At 44.3% G+C, this 19,583-nt stretch overlaps 2 protein-coding genes across 2 annotated transcripts in view; both read left to right on the top strand.

Annotated features, from left to right (window-relative positions):
• The first annotated feature begins 12 nt into the window (after positions 1-12).
• On the top strand, positions 13-17,670 carry LOC120060486 (codanin-1-like). Its single transcript, XM_039009838.1, has 24 exons — positions 13-122; positions 288-521; positions 788-984; positions 1,317-1,436; positions 1,603-1,681; positions 1,871-1,991; positions 2,138-2,337; positions 2,517-2,592; positions 2,697-2,902; positions 3,128-3,248; positions 3,408-3,551; positions 3,783-3,949; positions 4,194-4,365; positions 4,458-4,512; positions 5,740-5,876; positions 6,038-6,141; positions 6,595-6,744; positions 6,891-6,954; positions 7,183-7,506; positions 7,777-7,884; positions 12,006-12,069; positions 12,759-13,003; positions 16,387-16,494; positions 16,669-17,670. The coding sequence occupies exons 1-24, from the start codon at positions 37-39 to the stop codon at positions 16,786-16,788; spliced, it is 3,402 nt and encodes a 1,133-aa protein (XP_038865766.1). The 5' UTR covers positions 13-36; the 3' UTR covers positions 16,789-17,670.
• A 481-nt stretch (positions 17,671-18,151) lies between these two features.
• The window catches only part of LOC120060058 (stAR-related lipid transfer protein 9-like), a 35,147-nt gene continuing 33,715 nt past the window's right edge, over positions 18,152-19,583 (top strand). The window contains exon 1 of the mRNA XM_039009123.1: positions 18,152-18,198. Within this exon, the coding sequence (XP_038865051.1) occupies positions 18,152-18,198 (47 nt within the window). The remainder of the gene's footprint in view (positions 18,199-19,583) is intronic.

Here is a 19,583-nt window from a genome sequence, read left to right as displayed (position 1 = left end):
GCTAATAAAATGGGTGAGACTGCTGTGTCACCTCCAATGGCTCCGATGACAACGCTGGTCCAGCTGAACTTAACCAATCTGGAAGACTTCCCACCTATGGGGATGTCGCATGCATCACCACCGTGAGTTCTGTTCTATGCCTTGAATTGAATTTCAGAACACTGAATGAAACGTCTCACCTGTGAATTAAGAGATCAATCAAAAATGTCTTACTTCAACCAAAACAATGAACAACAATGTTATTTTTATCATACTGTTCTGTCCCCCCCCACTTCTTTCTCCACTAGACTGCATACAAAACCATCTCGGAGGATCAACCCAACCCCAGTCAGTGCAGAGCGGCCGCACTCCAGACCGAAGACCTGTTTCACTTCCACCCCGTTCAGCACCAGGCCCTCTAGCCCTCCCCCAGTCCCAGAGGCAGTCACTGGGGCCATCGAAGGGAGCATCACTGGGGCCCTGAATGTGGGCAGCCCCCCTCTCAGTCTGCAGGAGGAGAGAGAACTGCTAAAGAGAGTGAAGTAAGTGGGTTAAGAAGGCCAGTCACCATTATAACACACACCTCTTTTCCTTTTATCCAGACTTCTAGGACTGATTTCCCAAACAGAGTCAGCCAAATCCTGCACAACATTTTTTTTAATGGAAAATCTCAATTGAAAGTGTTTTTAAAATCCAGGAGTAGTCTTATTTGGGATCATGAAACCAGTCCTTTTTCTACCTCTGTCAATCTCAATTATCTCATTTGTTCCTTTGCTGTCATTTTCAACCTTTTACTTGTTTCTTGTAGGTGTAAACGAGCCCAGCAGGTGGGATCCCCTCTACCCACCTCTTTGGACCCCTGTACCCCTACCAAATCAGTGCTCCGGCCGGTATCAGGCTCCAAAATGACCCCTGTCACCCAGGGGTTGTGTCCTGACCCCTCTAAAGTCACCTTGACCTCTGAACTGGACCTTCTGGCTGACCTCTACTGCACTTGCATCTCTGGTACATGACCTGTAGGGGGAGACAGTGTTTCGTGCTAGAGGGGCGTTAACCTGGTCCTTGTGACGGTCCCAGATATCTTTGTGCTGTCTGCAATGATCATAGAAGTTGGCACGAAAGCACAACAGATCTGTGACCAGGCTAGGGTTGGCTAGCTATATAATCAAAATGTCTTCTTTTGGAAATCTGCTTTTGTGTAAGATTTTAAGTACTTTAGTCGAAGTAATGTGCATTTAGTGCGATTATGTTTTTTTTTTTTTTTTAATGACTGTGGTGTCAACATTAATTCTGGTGAAGATTCTAATGTTGTGTTTTGGTCTATCTCTTTCTGACAGAGAACCTAGTTCCCAACGTGTTCCTGGAGCTGTTCTTTGTGCTGCAGCTTCTGACATCTAGAACACCGGCCGTCACAGAGGAAGAGGACAAGGATCTTCCCCAAAGTATGGGGAAGTTAGGTGAGAGGTGGAGATTCTTTAACATGACCGGTAATCAGTATGGATGGAGTTTTGTAATATTCTTTCTTTCAGCTCAGACGTATTTATTTCAATCTATGGGTTAATTCATGTTTTATTGGTGACAATATGACTTTGCTAAACCCTTTGTTGTGTTTGATCTACTCAGATGTCCTGGAAAGAGGCTACCTCAGCAAGGTGCACAACTGTGTCTACTTCTCTGTCAGGGTGCTGGAGAATCAGTTTGAGTGAGCTCTTCCTTCTTTATGGGCATGTTATACTGAACATTTTAAGATTTGAATCCTATGATAGTCTGGCTCCATATGTGTTTGTACCGGACCTGCACTCTAGGTTAGGTCTCCCTTGTAAAAGAGGTCATTTGACGTCAATGTGACAACCTGGCGAAATAAGGGTTAAAACTGTGTTTTGTGTGTCAGGTTGGTGTCTCACCTGGACAAAGACACCCTGCGTCTCTTGGCTGAGAACGAGAGGGTGAGCTGCTTCTCTCCATCCCTGAGGAACAGACTGACCCTGGCCCAGGACCCCAGCACAGCCAAGGTACACAACCCAACATGATAAGAGCACTAATACACTCATCTTTCGTTCTCTTCAGTCAACTCCGAAGTAAACAGCAATTCAAATGTTCCTAATCGCAAAGCAATGAATTGAAATGTAATTGAGCCCAGCCCTCTCTTCCCTTCCAGGTCTCGCCCTCTGTGGACACCTTCATCCACTCTGTCCCGTTCCAGCCTGCCACTGACAACCGCTCCAACTTCAGCAGTGACAAGGCCTTCCACACCTTCAAGAAGCAGAGGGATATTTTCTACGAGGTGCTGCGAGAGTGGGAAGACTTCCACAAGGAACCTAGATGGGAGTTTGAAGTTGAACTAGGCAGTAGGGTCAGGTAAGACCAATACTAGTGGTAGCAAACTAATGGCCAGTTTCACAGAACGAGTTTAAGCCTATTCCTGGACTAAAAAAAGGGCTCTGGTTCCGGCAAAATGTGATGTCTTTTTTTTATAGGAGCAGGCCTAGTTATTGGTCATGTTATAATGGTGGTGCTGTTGTGCTTCCTCCTTTCAGAGGAATGGTGAGTCAACTGAACTCCACTGGAAACCACTCCCATTTCGCCAGACTCTTCCTCAAGCAGTTGGTGCAGGTATGGAATTGGGATGGTGCAATTACACACACACACACACACACACACACACACACACACACACACACACACACACTCTCGCTCACACCCCTCTCTCCATCTAGATGTGTAAAGGTCCCCGTGCTCTGGGCTCCCCGGGCGACACCCCCGACGCGGACCTGCTAGGCATGCTGGGAGCAGACAGCCTGGGGCGTCTAAAGCGTCTGGAGGAGCGTCTGATCCAGCCCCAAGGCATTCTGGGACCCTGTCCTCCACCTGCCTTCCCAGGACACCAGGAGTTCTTCAGGGACTTCTTAAAGACCGCAAGCTGGTGAGGTTGACAGTGGTGATCCAGCTTGGATACAATGCAGTCGCATTTTGCAGATGACCATGTTGTCAAATCATATTGATCGGGTTCCTGCAGTGTTAAACACCACCTGTGCATTTTGCGGCGATCTTATACGGACTGATTGTTCTCAGATCTATACCGATGCGGAAGTATCCTGATTTGTCATTTGGGTGAACGTCTACCCGTAACCCTACCTCTCTGTCCTAGCTGCCAGCTGAACCAGCACCTGAAGGACAGTCTGTGTCAGCAGCTCCTCCAGCTGGACGAGGTGTCCGTCCTGGCTCCTGTGGTCTCCAGTACCGAGGGCGAGGGAGACATGGAACAGCAAGTCAGCACTGATTACTCTGTAGACCGGGTGCAAGATCTCTCACCTCATTCAGAATGGGGCTTGGTGGAGAATGTGTTTTCTTGTTTTAATATCCCCCTTTCCCATATCTCCTCTCTCGCCCTCTCTCTGTGCCACCTCATCTCTCTCTCTCTCTCTCAGGACGAGAAGCAGCGTTTCTCCTCCGTCCTGCTGTTGGCTCGTCTCCTAGCTAAGTTCCTGGGTTATATCTCCTTCCTGCCGTACCAGACCTCTGAGAGGCCCTCCAGGGAGATACAGGAGGCTTCCGCCACCCTCCGCAGCAAGGTACTGTGGCGCCAGACTTGGAATAGTAGTCTGTGGAAGCAATTCAGGAAGTAGACTTCAAACCAGAAATGAATTAATTGAAATGTCACTGACCCTCACCCTGGTTGGAAGAGGCATATGTTTTCATCCATCTGCAGAAGATAACAATTTTATTACAAGTCAGTAAAGTACTAGTTTCTTACCAGATTGTGGCTTCCCTCCTTTGTGCTTTTTCCTTCCCTCCATTCTCAGAGTATGTCTGTGCTGGATGTGTGTGCGGTCCTGCGTAGCTGTGTTCGTAGGAGACGGACCATCCTGACTGTGCCCTGGCTGGTGGAGTTCCTCTCCATGCTGGACTTCACCGGTCCCTTCCTCCTCTGCTACAGGACCGTTCTGGGACTGCTGCTCAGCCTATACAGGTGTGTGTTACTTTCTCTATCATTCTCCTTTTTTTAGTGCTTTCACTCTCTCTCTTGCATGTGTTCTCACTCCTCCTCCTCTCTCCTTCTACCTTCTTCCTGTCTCCAGTTTCTTCCTTCATTTCTCCCTTTCTCTTTCTACCCATCTCTCTCCTTCTCCCTCTATTTCTCCCTTTCCACTCTGCTTCCCCGTCTCTCTCTCTCGTGATCTGAAGTCCTGACCCAGTGTGTGTGTGTCTCTTAGGCGGATGGTGCTGTCCAGAGAAGGAGAGGTGTGTTACCTGAATCAGCTTCTCATGGTGGCTGTTCTAGGCTGGCTATTCCAGATCCCAGTGATCCCGGAGGAGCTTTTCTTCAGTACTGATTTCACTGTAGCTGTAGAGCTAGAGGAGAGCCAGACCAACGTCCAGGGACTTGTGAGTAAACTGGAATGGCTCTTCTCAATTAAAATTGAAGGCGAAATGTCAGTCTTATCATGAGTTTTGATGAACTTTTTTTTAATTTTTAGGACTGTCTCCCCCTAGTGGACCAACAGCTCCTCTACACCTGCTGTCCTTTCCTGGGTGGGTACATCCATAGAAATCAAATGAGTCATTTATAGTAATAGACAGCGTTGGGTATGTTACTTTCTAAATGTAATCCGTTAGTTGCTAGTTACCCGTCCAAAATTGTAATCAGTAACGTAACTTTTGGATTACCCAAACTCAGTAACGTAATCTGATTACATTCAGTTACTTTTAGATTACTTTCCCCTTGAGAGGCATTTTAAGAAGACAAAAATGTATGTTACCAATTGAACGACATCTATCGCAGAATAAATCAATGTTAATGTATACATAGCTGGCCATATATGGATGTCAAATTTTACTTTATTGGTTGGTTATGTAGGCTTCTTCTAACCATCACTTACTGCATTAAATTATATCTTTACATTGATATAATTTATAAGTCCAAAAATGTATGTAGCAACTACAGATTGCCCATTTTTTTATCCTATCAAAAGTGTGCGAGTTTGAGCATGTGTCCATTAGGCCTATGGATTTTTTTTTTTATCAGCATGAATTAGATTGAGCAATAAAATACCCACTTTTATTCCATAGGCTGGGATCCGCACTATGCAGCTGTTGCAAGAGCACATTTTTCACTGGCTGTCCACTGGTTTCAAGAAGAATGATTGATAGGCAGCTTTAACTTCTTAAAGCTGCCTATCAAATACACATTTAGATTTGTGAACAGCCATCCACAATCCGTAAGGTGCAAATAGCTAAATCAGAGAGTAGCAGTGTGATTCACATCAGTGCACTATGTAGATATCAATAATAAGTGAGATCCGTATCGCCGTAGACTACACCCCTGCTGTCGGCCTTACCTCCAAGCCTTTATTCAAGTTGGATAATCTTTGGATGCCGACAGCAGTCGCACCATTGGAAGACATAGCTTGGACTGTAGCCGAGTCGCTCAGGTGGAACAAACCTAAGCTTGCGCCTTTTTTCAATGTTGATTTGAATGTCATTGAGAAAACAACAGAAGTGTCAAAGTTTTTTTTCTTTCTCGCAAACATCCATTCTGAATTTCAAAGTAATCTAGTTTTTCAAAAGTATCTGTAATCTGATTACAATATTTTTTCTGGTAACGGGTTACAGTTGTTTTTGTAATCCGTTCCTCCCCAACCCTGGCAATAGACAATAGTTATTCTATTTCTTTGTGTGCAACGTCTTCTGCAGGGGCCCCGAATGGTGTTCTCACAATTGTAGAGTTGTTAGAACAGATAATCAAACTCCTGTTTTCAGGTGAGTTCCGTAAGCTCCTCGCTGCCTTTGTGGCCGGTAGCTCTGCCAGGGGTGGAGGCCTCATCCGTAAAATCACCCCTACCTCTGCTGAGCTGAGAGGAACCCCCACCACCACCAGGTCACAGCAAAAACTACAGGTACGGTTCTAGGAGTAGCTGGCCTAGTGGTTAAGTGCCTATGTGATACTCTCCTACTATCTTTCTTACCATCTCTCCTCTTTCCAGCAAAGCGTACCTAACAGGAAGAAATGTGTCTCTCGAAGCAGGTTGGTTTGACTGTGTTACCTTTGTCTGTAAAGGTGGATTTGGAGCAAGCCTTCTTCCATAACCAGCCTCCATCTCTCAGACGAACGGTGGAGTTTGTAGCTGAGAGGGTGGGATCCAACTGTGTCAAACACATGAAGTGGGTACTGTCGTGTGTGTGTACAGAATACACTGAGTGTACAAAACATTAGGAACACCTTTCTAATATTGAGTTGCACCCCCTTTTGCCCCCAGAACAGCCTCAATTTGCCAGGGCATGCTCAAACCGTGGTGCCTGGCACTTATCATACCCCGTTCAAAGGCACTTAAATCTTTTGTCTTGCTTGTTCACCCTCTGAATGACACATATAGAATCCATGTCTGAAGGCTTAAAAATCCTTCTTTAATCTGTCTCCTCCCCTTCATCCAGATTGATTGAAGTTGACATCAATACGGGATCAAAGCTTTCACTTGGTCAGCCTATGTCGTGGAACGAGGTGTTCCTAATGTTTTGTACACTCGTTGTATGTAATGTAGTGATAGTACGTATCCACTGTTTGTAGGTGTCTGTGTTGATGCATGTAGGATCCTCATGTGACTGTGTGTGTTGCAGGGTCACATTGGTGTGTGAACTGGTCCGTGGTGGAGAGCGGTTGCTGAGGGAGGGGCTGATCTCACCAGGGGCCAACCCTCTGATACTCAACGACTCCATCTGTGCTCAGCTCTGTGACGGGGGCCAGGAGGCTCTGGAGAGAGCTACCAGGTACACATGGTTTCGTCTATGTGTGGTTATATACTTGATTCATGGAGCTTGCCAATGAAATGGTCCCTAAAGTGCAAGCCCTGCCTATGGTATTATTTTAAACCCAGGTGTGTATGGGGCGTGACTATAGACTCTTGTGCGTTCAGGTTTTGCAGTGAGAAGGGTCCAGAAGCCATCCGGGTTCTTCTTCCTGACGAGACGTCTCCCGCTGTAAGTCTATTCAGCGTTGCTCTTTTAACTCTTGTCTACATTGACATGCTAGTCATTTAGCAGACGCTCTTATCTAGAGCGACATACAGTTAGTGCATCGGTCTAAAGATAACTAGGTGAGACAACCGCATTTCACACTCATGGTATAAAAAAAGAAATCGTAATAAAATAGCTATAGCAAAATCAGTCCTTGCTGACGATGCTAACATGCATTGTCTCTCCCGCCAGGTTCTCACTACGTCGGAGAACATCACCAAGCGCCTGGCCACTGAGAAGGCCTGTAGCTGGCTCACCTCCAACATCACAGCCCTGGTCAAGCGAGAGTGGAAAACAAAGTTTGACCGTGTGATGAAGTCTCTTCCCAGCCCAGAGGCTAGTGGTGTGGAAGGTTCTGGTTCTGGTCTTGGGGCTAAAACGGGAGCTGCAGCAGTTACCCAGGAGCAGTCACGTACCCCAAAACGGGACAATGGCAAGGAGGAGGCTGTGACGTCCTGCCCTCCAGACTGCCCCCACAGTGCACCACTACCATCTGATGTCCTGGTAGAGATTAAGGTACTGTTCTAATGAATGTAGAATACCAGGATGCAATGCTATCGTTATCATAGACACTAGTTTGGAGCTAGGAACACAAGCATTTTGCAACACCAGCAGAAACATTCACTAAATATGTGTATGCGACCAATAAAATTAGATTTGACTTTGATAGATAGCATAAAATCAATCATACGTCTTTCAGACTAATGGTATATTATGTGAGGTTCAGCTCTGGTGAATCAGTCTTATTGATAATGATATAAAAGAGGATGATTGTGCCCCCTACAGGAGGTGTTGAGTATTGCAGTAGGCCCGAGGTCTGAAAAGGAGGTGCTGACTTGTCTACAGCTGAACGCTCTACTGGGCAAAGTAGGAGACGCACTGAGCTGCAAAAAGGTACCGCAGGCTGTTGTCACCTTGGTCCTGATTAACACATGCTTTATACTCCCACAATGAACATGGGTTTATGGTTCAGAAAGAGGTCCTGCATTGGGCTGTTGCGGTGACAGTATTACCTCCACACCTGCAGTTGTGACCGCAGTCAAAATTCCATGTGACCGTTTGAGTCACGTAATCTCCTATGCGCTTTGACATGAATGGCACTGATGCGTTGGTAGTACCCAACTCTCTAACGATCATCAGGTCACTAATGGTCTGGTACTCAGGTCTCTGTTGTCCCTCTAACCACTCTGACACCAATGCAAATACAATGGAAAATCTCATCAAAACAGTGTCATGCTTTTAAAACTCACTGTTAGTCTACATTGTTTGACCTCACTGTGATCGATCACTTTGAAGAATGAAGTTCAACAACAGGTGGAAACTGAGTGGAAAACATGGTCGTTGTGGATGTTGTTTCAAAGCCAAACACAACAAAATGGACAGCGCTTTCCAAGGTGATGATTAATGCTAAGCATTTAAGGCATCGCATGTAGAACACCCATTGGCATATTAAAGCTTATGCATAGGCCTGTATAAAGCCTGAAGTAAAATGCCATTATCCAATAGGCCTATATAGCCTACCGCATATTACGCACGGTAGAAAAACATTAAAAAAACAACAGATTTAAGATGTCTTTGGTACATAATTGTCTAGCCTATAGGCTACTCCAAAATTCAACAAAACTCAAGTAATCACCTTTGAGTGTGGACTGTATTATTATGCATACTGGATGGACTGGTTACCTTATGCTACGCTCCCACATTTCTATCCATGAGTCTGGGAGAGAAGGTATAGGCCTAGGTGATGTTCATTCACTTACGGAGTATAGTTAGCCTACAATTATAGTGAATTTGATCTTGAATAGCCTACTAATAGGGTATTTTTAAAAATATTATCAAAATTAATATCTCACCACCATGCGTTTCCGTCTATTCTCTCCTTCAATACTTTCTCGAGCACGCGGATACAGGGGCTGTCAACAGTTTAATGAAATGCGTTTCGTTGGTTAAACATGTTACTATCGATGTTCGTGAACAGATTTCGCTTGGTTTCCCAAATTAAGCACAGGGTAGCTGCAGGAACTGGGTTAGAGAGCCCATGGCATACAGAGTTTAGGTGGAATATCACCTGTCGCGCAGCTAGAGGCTGCTCCTCAAACAGGTTGACGCGTGTAGTGAAATAAGTGTTCTTATGAGTCCAGACATTTCTACATGCAATCCAGTGTGAAAGCAGAGTTTTGATGGTTGCCGCTAAAAAGAGGAGGATCCCAACTCTCTAGTGCTAATATATTTATTTCTCAGCTGCTGATATTAAGCACATTGCTCTACTGTAAAACCGGAGTAGCCTACCCAGCATAAAAGGAACCGCAGGAAAGCGCAGCCTACATTCACTATTCGAGTGCAAATGGATGACATGTCTTTTTTTCCCCATGCCTCTGTTTCTGATTACATTTAGAATAGTGAAAATATTATCACTTGATGAGAGTGTGTTCAGCCTGAGGCAAGGAACAGAGCGACAGCTTTTTTTTGTGCAACTTTCTCAAATCATCAATACCCTATAATCGCATCATGCAGCCCATGTCTTTTAATTTTTTTTTTTTTTTTTTTTTAAATTTTATCCCCTTTTCTCCCCAATTTTCGTGGTATCCAATCGCTAGTAATTACTATCTTGTCTCATCGCTACAACTCCCGTACGGGCTCGGGAGAGACGAAGGTCGAAAGCCATGCGTCCTCCGAAGCACAACCCAACCAAGCCGCACTGCTTCTTAACACAGCGCGCCTCCAACCCGGAAGCCAGCCGCACCAATGTGTCGGAGGAAACACCGTGCACCTGGCCCCCTTGGTTAGGAGGAAACACCGTGCACCTGGCCCCCTTGGTTAGCGAGCACTGCGCCCGGCCCGCCACAGGAGTCGCTGGAGCGCGATGAGACAAGGATATCCCTACCGGCCAAACCCTCCCTAACCCGGATGACGCTAGGCCAATTGTGCGTCGCCCCACGGACCTCCCGGTCGCGGCCGGCTGCGACAGAGCCTGGGTGCGAACCCAGAGACTCTGGTGGCGTAGCTAGCACTGCGATGCAGTGCCCTAGACCACTGCGCCACCCGGGAGAGCCCATGTCTTTTCTAAGGTTTGTATCATTCACAACTAAAGTTGCCAAGTAACTCTAAATCTAGTGTATAGGACCTGTTTCAAATGATCACTTTTACTGTCAACATAGCCGCTTCATATGCGTAGTGCGCACTCACTCGGGAATGGGGGGGAAAAAGGTAAATTATGTTCTTACTATAAAATCATATTAAATAATGGCACAGGATTTATAAGCATATCTTGATAATTTAACAGACTACCTACAGCCGAGGCTGCCATTGGCATGGCCAGATAACGTGCATTAGGCCGACTCAGAATACACTATTTTGTTCTTATGAAATTTTAATGTTTTTTTTTTTTTTTTTTTAGACCTGCCTAACCCTAAAATAAATGCAGTGCATTCGGAAAGTATTCAGACCCCTTCACTTTTTAAACTTTTGATGTTACAGCCTTATTCTAAAATAGATTCAATTGTTTCCCCCCCCCCATCAATCTACACACAATACCCCATAATGACAAAGCAGAAACAGGGTTTATGAAAAGTTTTCAAATGTATTAAAAATAAACTGATATCACTTTTACATAAGTATTCAGACCCTTTACTCAGTACTTTGTTGAAGCACCTTTGGCATCGATTACAGCCTTGAGTCTTCTTGGGTATGACGCTACAAGCCTGGCACACCTCTATTTGGGGAGTTTCTTCGATTCTTCTCTGCAGATCCTCTCAAGCTCTGTCAGGTTGGATGGGGAGCGTCGTTGCACAGCTATTTTCAGGTCTCTCCAGAGATGTTCGATCGGGTTCAAGTCCGGGCTCTGGCACGGCCACTCAAGGACATTCACAGACTTGTCCCGAAGCCACTCCTGCATTGTCTTGGCTGTGTGCTAACGGGTCATCCTGTTGGAAGGTGAACCTTCGCCCCAGACTGAGGTTCCGAGCACTCGGGAGCAGGTATTCATCAAGGATCTCTCTGTACTTTGCTCCGTTTATCTTTCACTCGATCCTGACTAGTTTCCCAGTCCCTGCCGCTGAAAAACATCCCCACAGCATGATTCTGCCACCATCATGCTTCACCGTAGAGATGGTGCCAGGTTTCCTCCAGACGTGACTCTTGGTATTCAGGCCAAGGAGTTCAATCAGACCAGATAATCTTGTTTCTCATGGTCTGAGAGTTCTTTAGGTGCCTTTTAGCAAACTCCAAGCGGGCTGTCGTGCCTTTTTACTAAAGTGGCTTCCGCATAAAGGCCTGATTGGTAGAGTGTTGCAGAGATGGGTGTCCTTCTAAAAGGTCCACAGAGGAGACATTTTTTGGTACCCTTCCCCAGATCTGTGCCTCGACACAATCCTGTCTCGGAGCTCTAAGAACAATTCCTTCGACCTCATGGTTTGGTTTTTACTCTGACGTGCACTGTCAACTGTGGGACCTTATATAGACAGGCGTGTGCCTTTCCAAACCATGTCCAATCAATTAAATTTACTGCAGGTGGACTCCAAACAAGTTGTAGAAACATCTCAAGGAGGATCAATGGAAACAGGATGCACCTGAGCTCAATTTCGAGTCTCATAGTAAAGGGTCTGAATACTGAATACGGTATTTCTGTTTTTTTATTTTTAATACATTTGCCAAACATCTAAGCCTGTTTTCTCTTTGTCATTATGGGGTATTTTGTGTAGATTGATGAGGGAAAAAATGTATTTAATCCATTTTAGAATAAGTCTGTAACGTAACAATGTGGGGTGTGAATACTTTCCAAATGCACTGTAGATGTTTCAACTGCCACCACCAGCAGTTTGTATGCGTGCCGGCTTGGAGATGCTAAACGTGTCTGTTAAATAATGGTCAAATAAACGTGAGAATGGCAGTTATTTGCATGACAGTTACTGGCTGACGAAATGTCATGACCGCCACAGACCTAGACATGTATACTGCAAATTTGTTTTTGATTGTATTTATTCTCTCCCCTCTCCCTCCTACCTATTACTTCACAGTTCTCATTCCCAATGCCTGAACAGATGCTGATACGTTGCACCGTCCTACTAGCCTGTAAACTAGGTAAGATTACAAGAGCTGGGACTATGGCTAGAAACCAGGTCAGGGGAGATACACTGAGTGTATAAAACATTAGGAACACCTGCTCTTTCCATGAGAAGGAGGTGAAAGCTATTATCCCTTATTGATGTCACTTTAATCAGTGTAGATTGAAGGGGAGGAGAGATTTTAAAGCCTTGCGACATGGATTGTGTGTGTCATTCAGCAGGTGAACGGGCAAGACAAAATATTTAAGTGCCTTTTGAATGGGGTATGGTCGTAGGTGCCAGGCGCACCGGTTTGAGTGTGTCAAGAACTGCAACGCTGCTGGGTTTTTTACGCTCGACAGTTTCCTGTGTGTATCAAGAACGGTCCACCACCCAAAGGACATCCAGCCAACTTGATACAACTGTGGGAATCATTGGAGTCAACATGGGCCAGCATCCCTGTGGAACGCTTTTGACACCATGTCCCGACAAATTCAGGCTGTTCTGAGGGAAAAGGGGGGTGCAACTCAATACTAGTAAGGTGTTCCTAATGTTTTGTACACTGTGTACATTAATTTGCCTGTTGCCAAGACCTCCATTGTTATCAGGCCCTCAATGCATGTCCTGTATGACAAGGGTTGGCTACAGCATATACATTATGGAATGAAGCCAGATGAGACCTAATGTTTATCATTGTTGAATTTGTTTATATGTGTGTCTGCACAGTTTCAGGGGAGCTGCCCATGGTGTTCCCACAGGAGGAATGTGGTAGGACAGTGTCTCCTGGTAGGACAGTGTCTCCTGGTCCAGTACTACCAGACTCCCCAGTCCAAAGGGTAGGCTGTTCAATCAAAGCCCTGCTGGAGCAGTTGATCCTCCTGTGGGGGAGAGACTACTGTTCATCAGTCCCCCTCCACCTGCTCTTCACAGAAATGACACTCAGTGCTGTCCTCATGGCCAGCGACTCACAGGTACGTCTCAGTATAGCCTACATGTGCATAGCTACTTGGTGTATGTAATGTTTTGTGTATACAGTTGAAGTCGGAAGTTTACATACACTTAGGTTGGACTCATTAAAACTTGTTTTTCAACCACTCCACAAATTTCTTGTTAACAAACTATAGTTTTGGCAAGTCGGTTAGGACATCTACTTTTGTGCATGACACAAGTAGTTTTTCCAACAATTGTTTAGACAGATTATTTCACTTATAATTCACTGTATCACAATTCCAGTGGGTCAGAAGTTTACATACACTAAGTTGACTGTGACTTTAAACAGCTTGGAAAATTCCAGAAAATTATGTCATGGCTTTCGAAGCTTCTGATATGCTAATTGACATCATTTGAGTCAATTGGAGGTGTACCTGTGGATGTATTTCAAGGCCTACCTTCAAACTCAGTGCCTCTTTGCTTGACATCATGGGAAAATCAAAAGAAATCAGCCAAGACCTCAGAAAAAAAATTGGTAGACCTCCACAAGTCTGGTTCATCCTTGGGAGCAATTTCCAAACGCCTGAAGGTACCACGTTCATCTGTACAAACAATAGTATGCAAGTATAAACACCATGGGACAACGCAGCCGTCATACCGCTCAGGAAGGAGACGCGTTCGGTCTCCTAGAGATGAACATACTTTGGTGTGAAAAGTGCAAATCACTCCCAGAACAACAGCAAAGGACATTGTGAAGATGCTGGAGGAAACAGGTACACAAGTATCTATATCCACAGTAAAACGAGTCCTATATCGACATAACCTGAAAGGCCACTCAGCAAGGAAGAAGCCACTGCTCCAAAACCGCCATTAAAAAAAGCCAGACTATGGTTTGCAACTGCACATGGGGACAAAGATCTGATGAAACAAAAATAGAACTGTTTGGCCATAATGACCATCGTTATGTTTGGAGGAAAAAGGGGGATGCTTGCAAGCTGAAGAACACCATCCCAACCATGAAGCACGGGGGTGGCAGCATCATGTTGTGGGGGTGCTTTGCTGCAGGAGGGACTGGTGCCCTTCACAAAATAGATGACGTCATGAGGATGGAAAATTATGTGGATATATTGAAGCAACATCTCAAGACATCAGTCAGGAAGTTGAAGCTTGGTCGCAAATGGGTCTTCCAAATGGACAATGACCACAAGCATACTTCCAAAGTTGTGGCAAAATGGCGTATGGACAACAAAGTCAAGGTATTGGAGTGGCCATCACAAATCCCTGACCTCAGTCCTATAGAAAATTTGTAAGCAGAACTGAAAAAGCGTGTGTGAGGAAGGAGGCCTACAAACCTGACTCAGTTACACCAGCTCTGTCAGGAGGAATGGGCCAAAATTCACCCAACTTACTCTGGGAAGCTTGTGGAAGGCTACCTGACACGTTAGACATAAGTTAAACAATTTAAAGGCAATGCTACCAAATACTAATTGAGTGTATGTAAACTTCTGACCCACTGGGAATGTGATGAAAGAAATAAAAGCTGAAATAAATAATTTTTTCTACTATTATTCTGACATTTCACATTCTTAAAATAAAGTGGTGATCCTAACTGACCTAAGACGGGGCATTTTTACTTTGATTAAATGTCAGGAATTGTGAAATTGAGTTTAAATGTATGTGGCTATGGTGTATGTAAACTTCCGACTTCAGCTGTATGTAGTTGAAGCAGAATATGTATACTACCGGTCAAAAGTTTTTGAACACCTACTCATTCAAGGGTTTTTCTTTTATTTTCACTATTTTCTACATTTTAGAATAATAGTGAAGACATCAAAACTATGAAATAACACATGGAATCATGTAGTAACCAAAAGTGTTAAACATGTTTGAGATTCTTCAAATAGCCACCCTTTGCCTTGATGACAGCTTTGCACATTCTTGGCATTCTCTCAACCAGTTTCACCTGGAATACTCTTTCAACAGTCTTGAAGGAGTTCCCACATATGCTGAGCACTTGTTGGCTGATTTTCCTTCAGTCTGCAGTCCGACTCATGGGTTGAGGTCGGGTGATTTGTGGAGGCCATGTCATCTGATGCAGCACTCCATCACTCTCCTTCTTGGTCAAATAGCCCTTACACAGCCTGGAGGTGTGTTGGGTCATTGTCCTGTTGAAAAACAAATGATAGTCCCACTAAGCCCAAACCAGATGGGATGGTGTATCGCTGCTGAATGCTGTGGTAGCCATGCTAGTTAAGTGTGCCTTGAATTCTAAATAAATCACAGACAGTGTCACCAGCAAAGCACCCACACACCATAACACCTCCTCCATGATTTACGGTGGGAAATAGACATGCGGAGATCATCCGTTCACCCACACCGCGTCTCACAAAGACACGGCAGTTAGAACCAAAAATCTCCAATTTGGACTCCAGACCAAAGGACACATTTCCACCGGTCTAATGTCCTTTGCTCGTGTTTCTTGGCCCAAGCAAGTCTCTTCTTATTGTTGTCCTTTCTTAGTCGTTTCTTTGCAGCAATTCGACCATGAAGGCCTGATTCACAGTCTCCTCTGAACAGTTGATGTTGAGATGTGTCTGTTACTTGAACTCTGTGAAGCATTTATTTGGGCTGCAATTTCTGAGGCTGGTAATGAACTTATCCTATGCAGCAGAGGTAACTCTGGGTCTTCCATTCCTGTGGCGGTCCTCATGAGAGCCAGTTTCATCATAGCGCTTGATGGTTTTTGCCACTGCACTCTTGAAATTTTCCGTATTGACTGATCTTCATATCTTAAAGTAACAATGGACTGTTGTTTCTCTTTGCTTATTTGAGCTGTTCTTGCCATAATATGGACTTAGCCCTATTTGGTAAAGGACCATCTTCTGTATACCCCCCTACTTTGTCACAACACAACTGATTGGCTCAAGGAAAGAAGGAAAGAATTTCCACAAATTAACTTTTTAAGAAGGCACACCTGTAAATTGAAATGCATTCCAGGTGAAGCCTCATGAAGCTAGTTGAGAGAATGCCAAGCGTGTGCAAAGCTGTCATCAAGGCAACGGGTGGCTACTTTGAAGAATCTCAACTATACTATTCCATATGTGTTATTTCATAGTTTTGATGTCTTCACTATTATTCTACAATGTAGAAAATGGTAAAAATAAAGAAAAACCCTTGAACGTTTGACCGGTAGTGTATGTATTGAAGAAATGACTTGCATTGACTGATATGTGGTTGTTTTACCTACCTTTGTTGAATGCACTTACTGTAAGTCACTCTGGAAAATGGCATCTGCTAAATTACCTACATGTAAATGTAATTACATTTACCTTATTTCAGGGACAATTCTGTAGACGCGAGTATGTGAAGCTCAGGTTTTATGCCCCCCAGATAAACCAGCATGCTCTCTGTCATATCTCTACAGTGGGACAACTTCCTGTTCCTGGTCAGACAGCTGGTAGAGCGGGGGATTCTGGGAGAGAAAGAAGTGGTCTCTCATTGGAGGAAGCTGTCACAGTTACCCTGGCCAACGGTGATTGTTTGCTTGAAACTTGAAACATGTCTGCACTGCATGGAACAGGAAATCTGTTGTGCTCATTGTAATAATTGTTCAAAAATAATTTAGTCAAGCGAAACCTGACAACTGTTCAAGACACATATACACTATGACTGCTTGTGAATAACTATCTCTCTTTTCACTATTTAGGAATTCATAGAGAAGATCCAGCAGCAGTCCTCTTCCACCACATCTCTTCCTCCGCCTGAGCTTCAGAACCACATGGACATGTTGCAGGTCTCACCACAACCTGTAGAGGGAGCCAACTAACCATCTAGACAAAAAAACACATAGCTCTGAGAGACACATGCTCTGTTGGCCAACACTGCCCAGTCTGTTAGAAGACATATGTCACTGACAGGTGTAGCTGAACTCTACTACTCTGGCCAGTCAGTCCATAGTGCCGTTCTAGGTTCCTGAGATGTTAAACACACACAGACCGCTTTGAAATGAACAGCCATTGTGTACAGAACAGAGGAGACCATCACCTGGAACATCACTCATCTGCACAGCCAGCCACAGTCAGTTCAGACTAAGCCCTAGCCGCAAAACATCGTTAGGGTTAGGGCCAAAGGGATGCGGTAGGGAGCGAGTTGGGACCGGCTGACACCGTCCTGTTTTAGAGGTGCAAATGGGAACCAAAAAGTCCTGCTGCTCGGGAGCAGTGGTGGAGCCATAGGCCAGGGGGAAGGGTGTACCAGAAGGCTGAGGACGAGGGGTGCAGTATCAATAAAATAATAATTAACTTGATGGACAGACGCTAGTAAATCAAAAATGGACAACAAAAACATGAGAAACCAATCCTTAATCGACCCTTACTGCCGTAGACATATGTAGGTCTGAAAGGATTATAGTAACTGTATGTGTCAGCATTCAGCAAGGGCTGTCTGGGGGATGATTTGTTATTGGGCCAAGGAATTTTGTCATTTATAAACGTTCACAGATAATGTAGTCATATGTGTTAGTCTCAGAAGCACAATGCCTTTAACCGTCACTGGTGATTTTGTGTGTTCATGGATGCTTTTTCTGTGCATTTGTAATACTGTTTAGTTCACGTTGGACTTAATGGTACCATGATTGTCTGCTGCTTTTAAACTTTACATTTTCGCATGCTGCCTCTCACATATTGAACTATAATAAAGATGTATTCTTTGGGACTAAACGGTTAGAAATGTTTTTATAAGTAGGCCGTGGCTATGTCTTTTCAATGCTTTTGATTGAACTAATGAAGATATATTCTTGGGGTGGGCCTCCTTTTCAATCTGTAATTTTTCATACTTTGTCACTGTAGGCCTGCTGTATTTGCATGAACACATTTTCATGAGGGAATTTAATGCACTTGTGACATCGTATATGCCCCATGTATTCTAATGGCAAGGCAAGCATCCCCTGAGCTGCTCCGCCTCACTCGGGTCTCTACACAGACTCGCCAGGCTGAGACTCCAGGCCAGCAGGAAGTTGCGTTCAGTGTGTCCCGCTGTCGGTTGAGCGTCGGGACGAAGAGGCTCTTTATCGTGAGAAATGTCTTGATTGACGGACGGTGAATACACATTTTCCCGTTTTAATAACGGGTGAATGTAATTATTAAGTGGTGTTTATATCCTAACGAGTCGCCTTTACCAAGAGAGGAACTATGGCAAACGTGAAAGTCGCCATTCGAGTTCGCCCTCTCAACGCAAGGTAAATTCACCCTGTTTCTCTTCTATTCTAAGTTCACTGTCAATAAAGTTGGACTACTAACTAGCTTTGCGTCATTATGCAAATTATCATTTTTAGAATAGATGACAATAGTTGGGATTTATTCTGCTGTTGTGTGTTGTCAGTGTTACTACGCATGGGAATTGGACTGAATTGGGCAGCTCCAGCTCTAGTTTCTGATACAACGTATTTAATGTCATGATGATGCGATGTAGGTAACCTATATGCCTTAAATGTGCATGCTTTATGTACTGTGCATACACCCTCGGTCTCAGTTTGCAAGTTACTTCTTGAAAAGCCACTGACAGCATGCATAGGGCAGGCTACACTGTCAGAATAAAAACATTTACATTGACATTTTGAAAAATCTATTGGCTCCACTCACTCCATTATTATGCAATTACTAAAGTAGTAATCTATATGCCACAGTAACAACAATATTGTAATTACAGTGTTAGAACAAATGAATTTGTGTGCTGCCTTCTAAAGAATACGTATCCCTTTTGTTATATCGCTCATATCACCATCTAACAAGCAACATTTGTTGGTGAAACACTCATGGGAAAACTTTTTTTGGTCTATTTTACAGCGGCATAAAAATGTTTTTATTGGGGTAGCTAGACTAGTGTAGTAAGTGTTGTGCCCCACAAGCACCCGCCTATTAGCCCAAATTACAACAGTATGTCGAGTTAAAGGTCCTTTGGGATGCTTAGGGGGTGGGGTTGTACAGTTAAATTTAAATGTAAGTTAGCTGTATTTTGCCATTGCATTTGGCCAAGCAACATAGGCCTAGCTTTAAAGCATTTTTTTAACGTCTTTGCCTGAACATCATTGGTTGTTTTAAATCCTTTCCTTGCGCTTTGCATTACAAAAGGGGACTTAATAGCTAACATTCACTGTCATGCAAATACATGCTTCCTGGTTGTGTCTTTTACAGGGATTTGAGTTGGTGCTGTTGTGTGTGTGTGTGTGTTGTGCAGTGTGTGTGTTCATGTGTTAATGGAAAGTGTTTTGCCCTTCGGTACAGTTTAATTGTAGCTGTCATGCCATCATTCAGGCTTTGCATTGTGACACAGAGATAACAGGAGAACCCAAGCCGTTACATGTTTCTCAAAGGACTAATAGGGCCCTACGTAATCTATCCTTTGCCTACTGACAGCCAATCCGACTCTTTCCAATTGGCTACAGTATGTTGTGAACCCTTTGGAGAGTGAGAGCGAGAGAACGAGAGAGAAACAGAGAGGACAGCACTAGCTACTACATGTGTTACAAAGTGTCAATCCGTTTGAGAAATAGTTCAGGTTGTGTCAAAACAGAAGAGGCCTCATTTTATTTTCCATCTCCTTCCTTCCTCCTTCCATTCATGC

This window comes from Salvelinus namaycush, chromosome 15, assembly GCF_016432855.1.
Source record: "Salvelinus namaycush isolate Seneca chromosome 15, SaNama_1.0, whole genome shotgun sequence".
Taxonomy (NCBI): domain Eukaryota; kingdom Metazoa; phylum Chordata; class Actinopteri; order Salmoniformes; family Salmonidae; genus Salvelinus; species Salvelinus namaycush.
This window is presented reverse-complemented; position numbering and strand designations above follow the sequence as displayed.

Coding starts and splice junctions, on each gene's coding strand:
- LOC120060486 (XM_039009838.1), top strand. CDS start 37: ATGGCTCCGATGACAACGCTGGTCCAGCTGAACTTAACCAATCTGGAA. Junction 123..287: donor ATGTCGCATGCATCACCACC/GTGAGTTCTGTT, acceptor TTTCTCCACTAG/ACTGCATACAAAACCATCTC. Junction 522..787: donor GAACTGCTAAAGAGAGTGAA/GTAAGTGGGTTA, acceptor TGTTTCTTGTAG/GTGTAAACGAGCCCAGCAGG.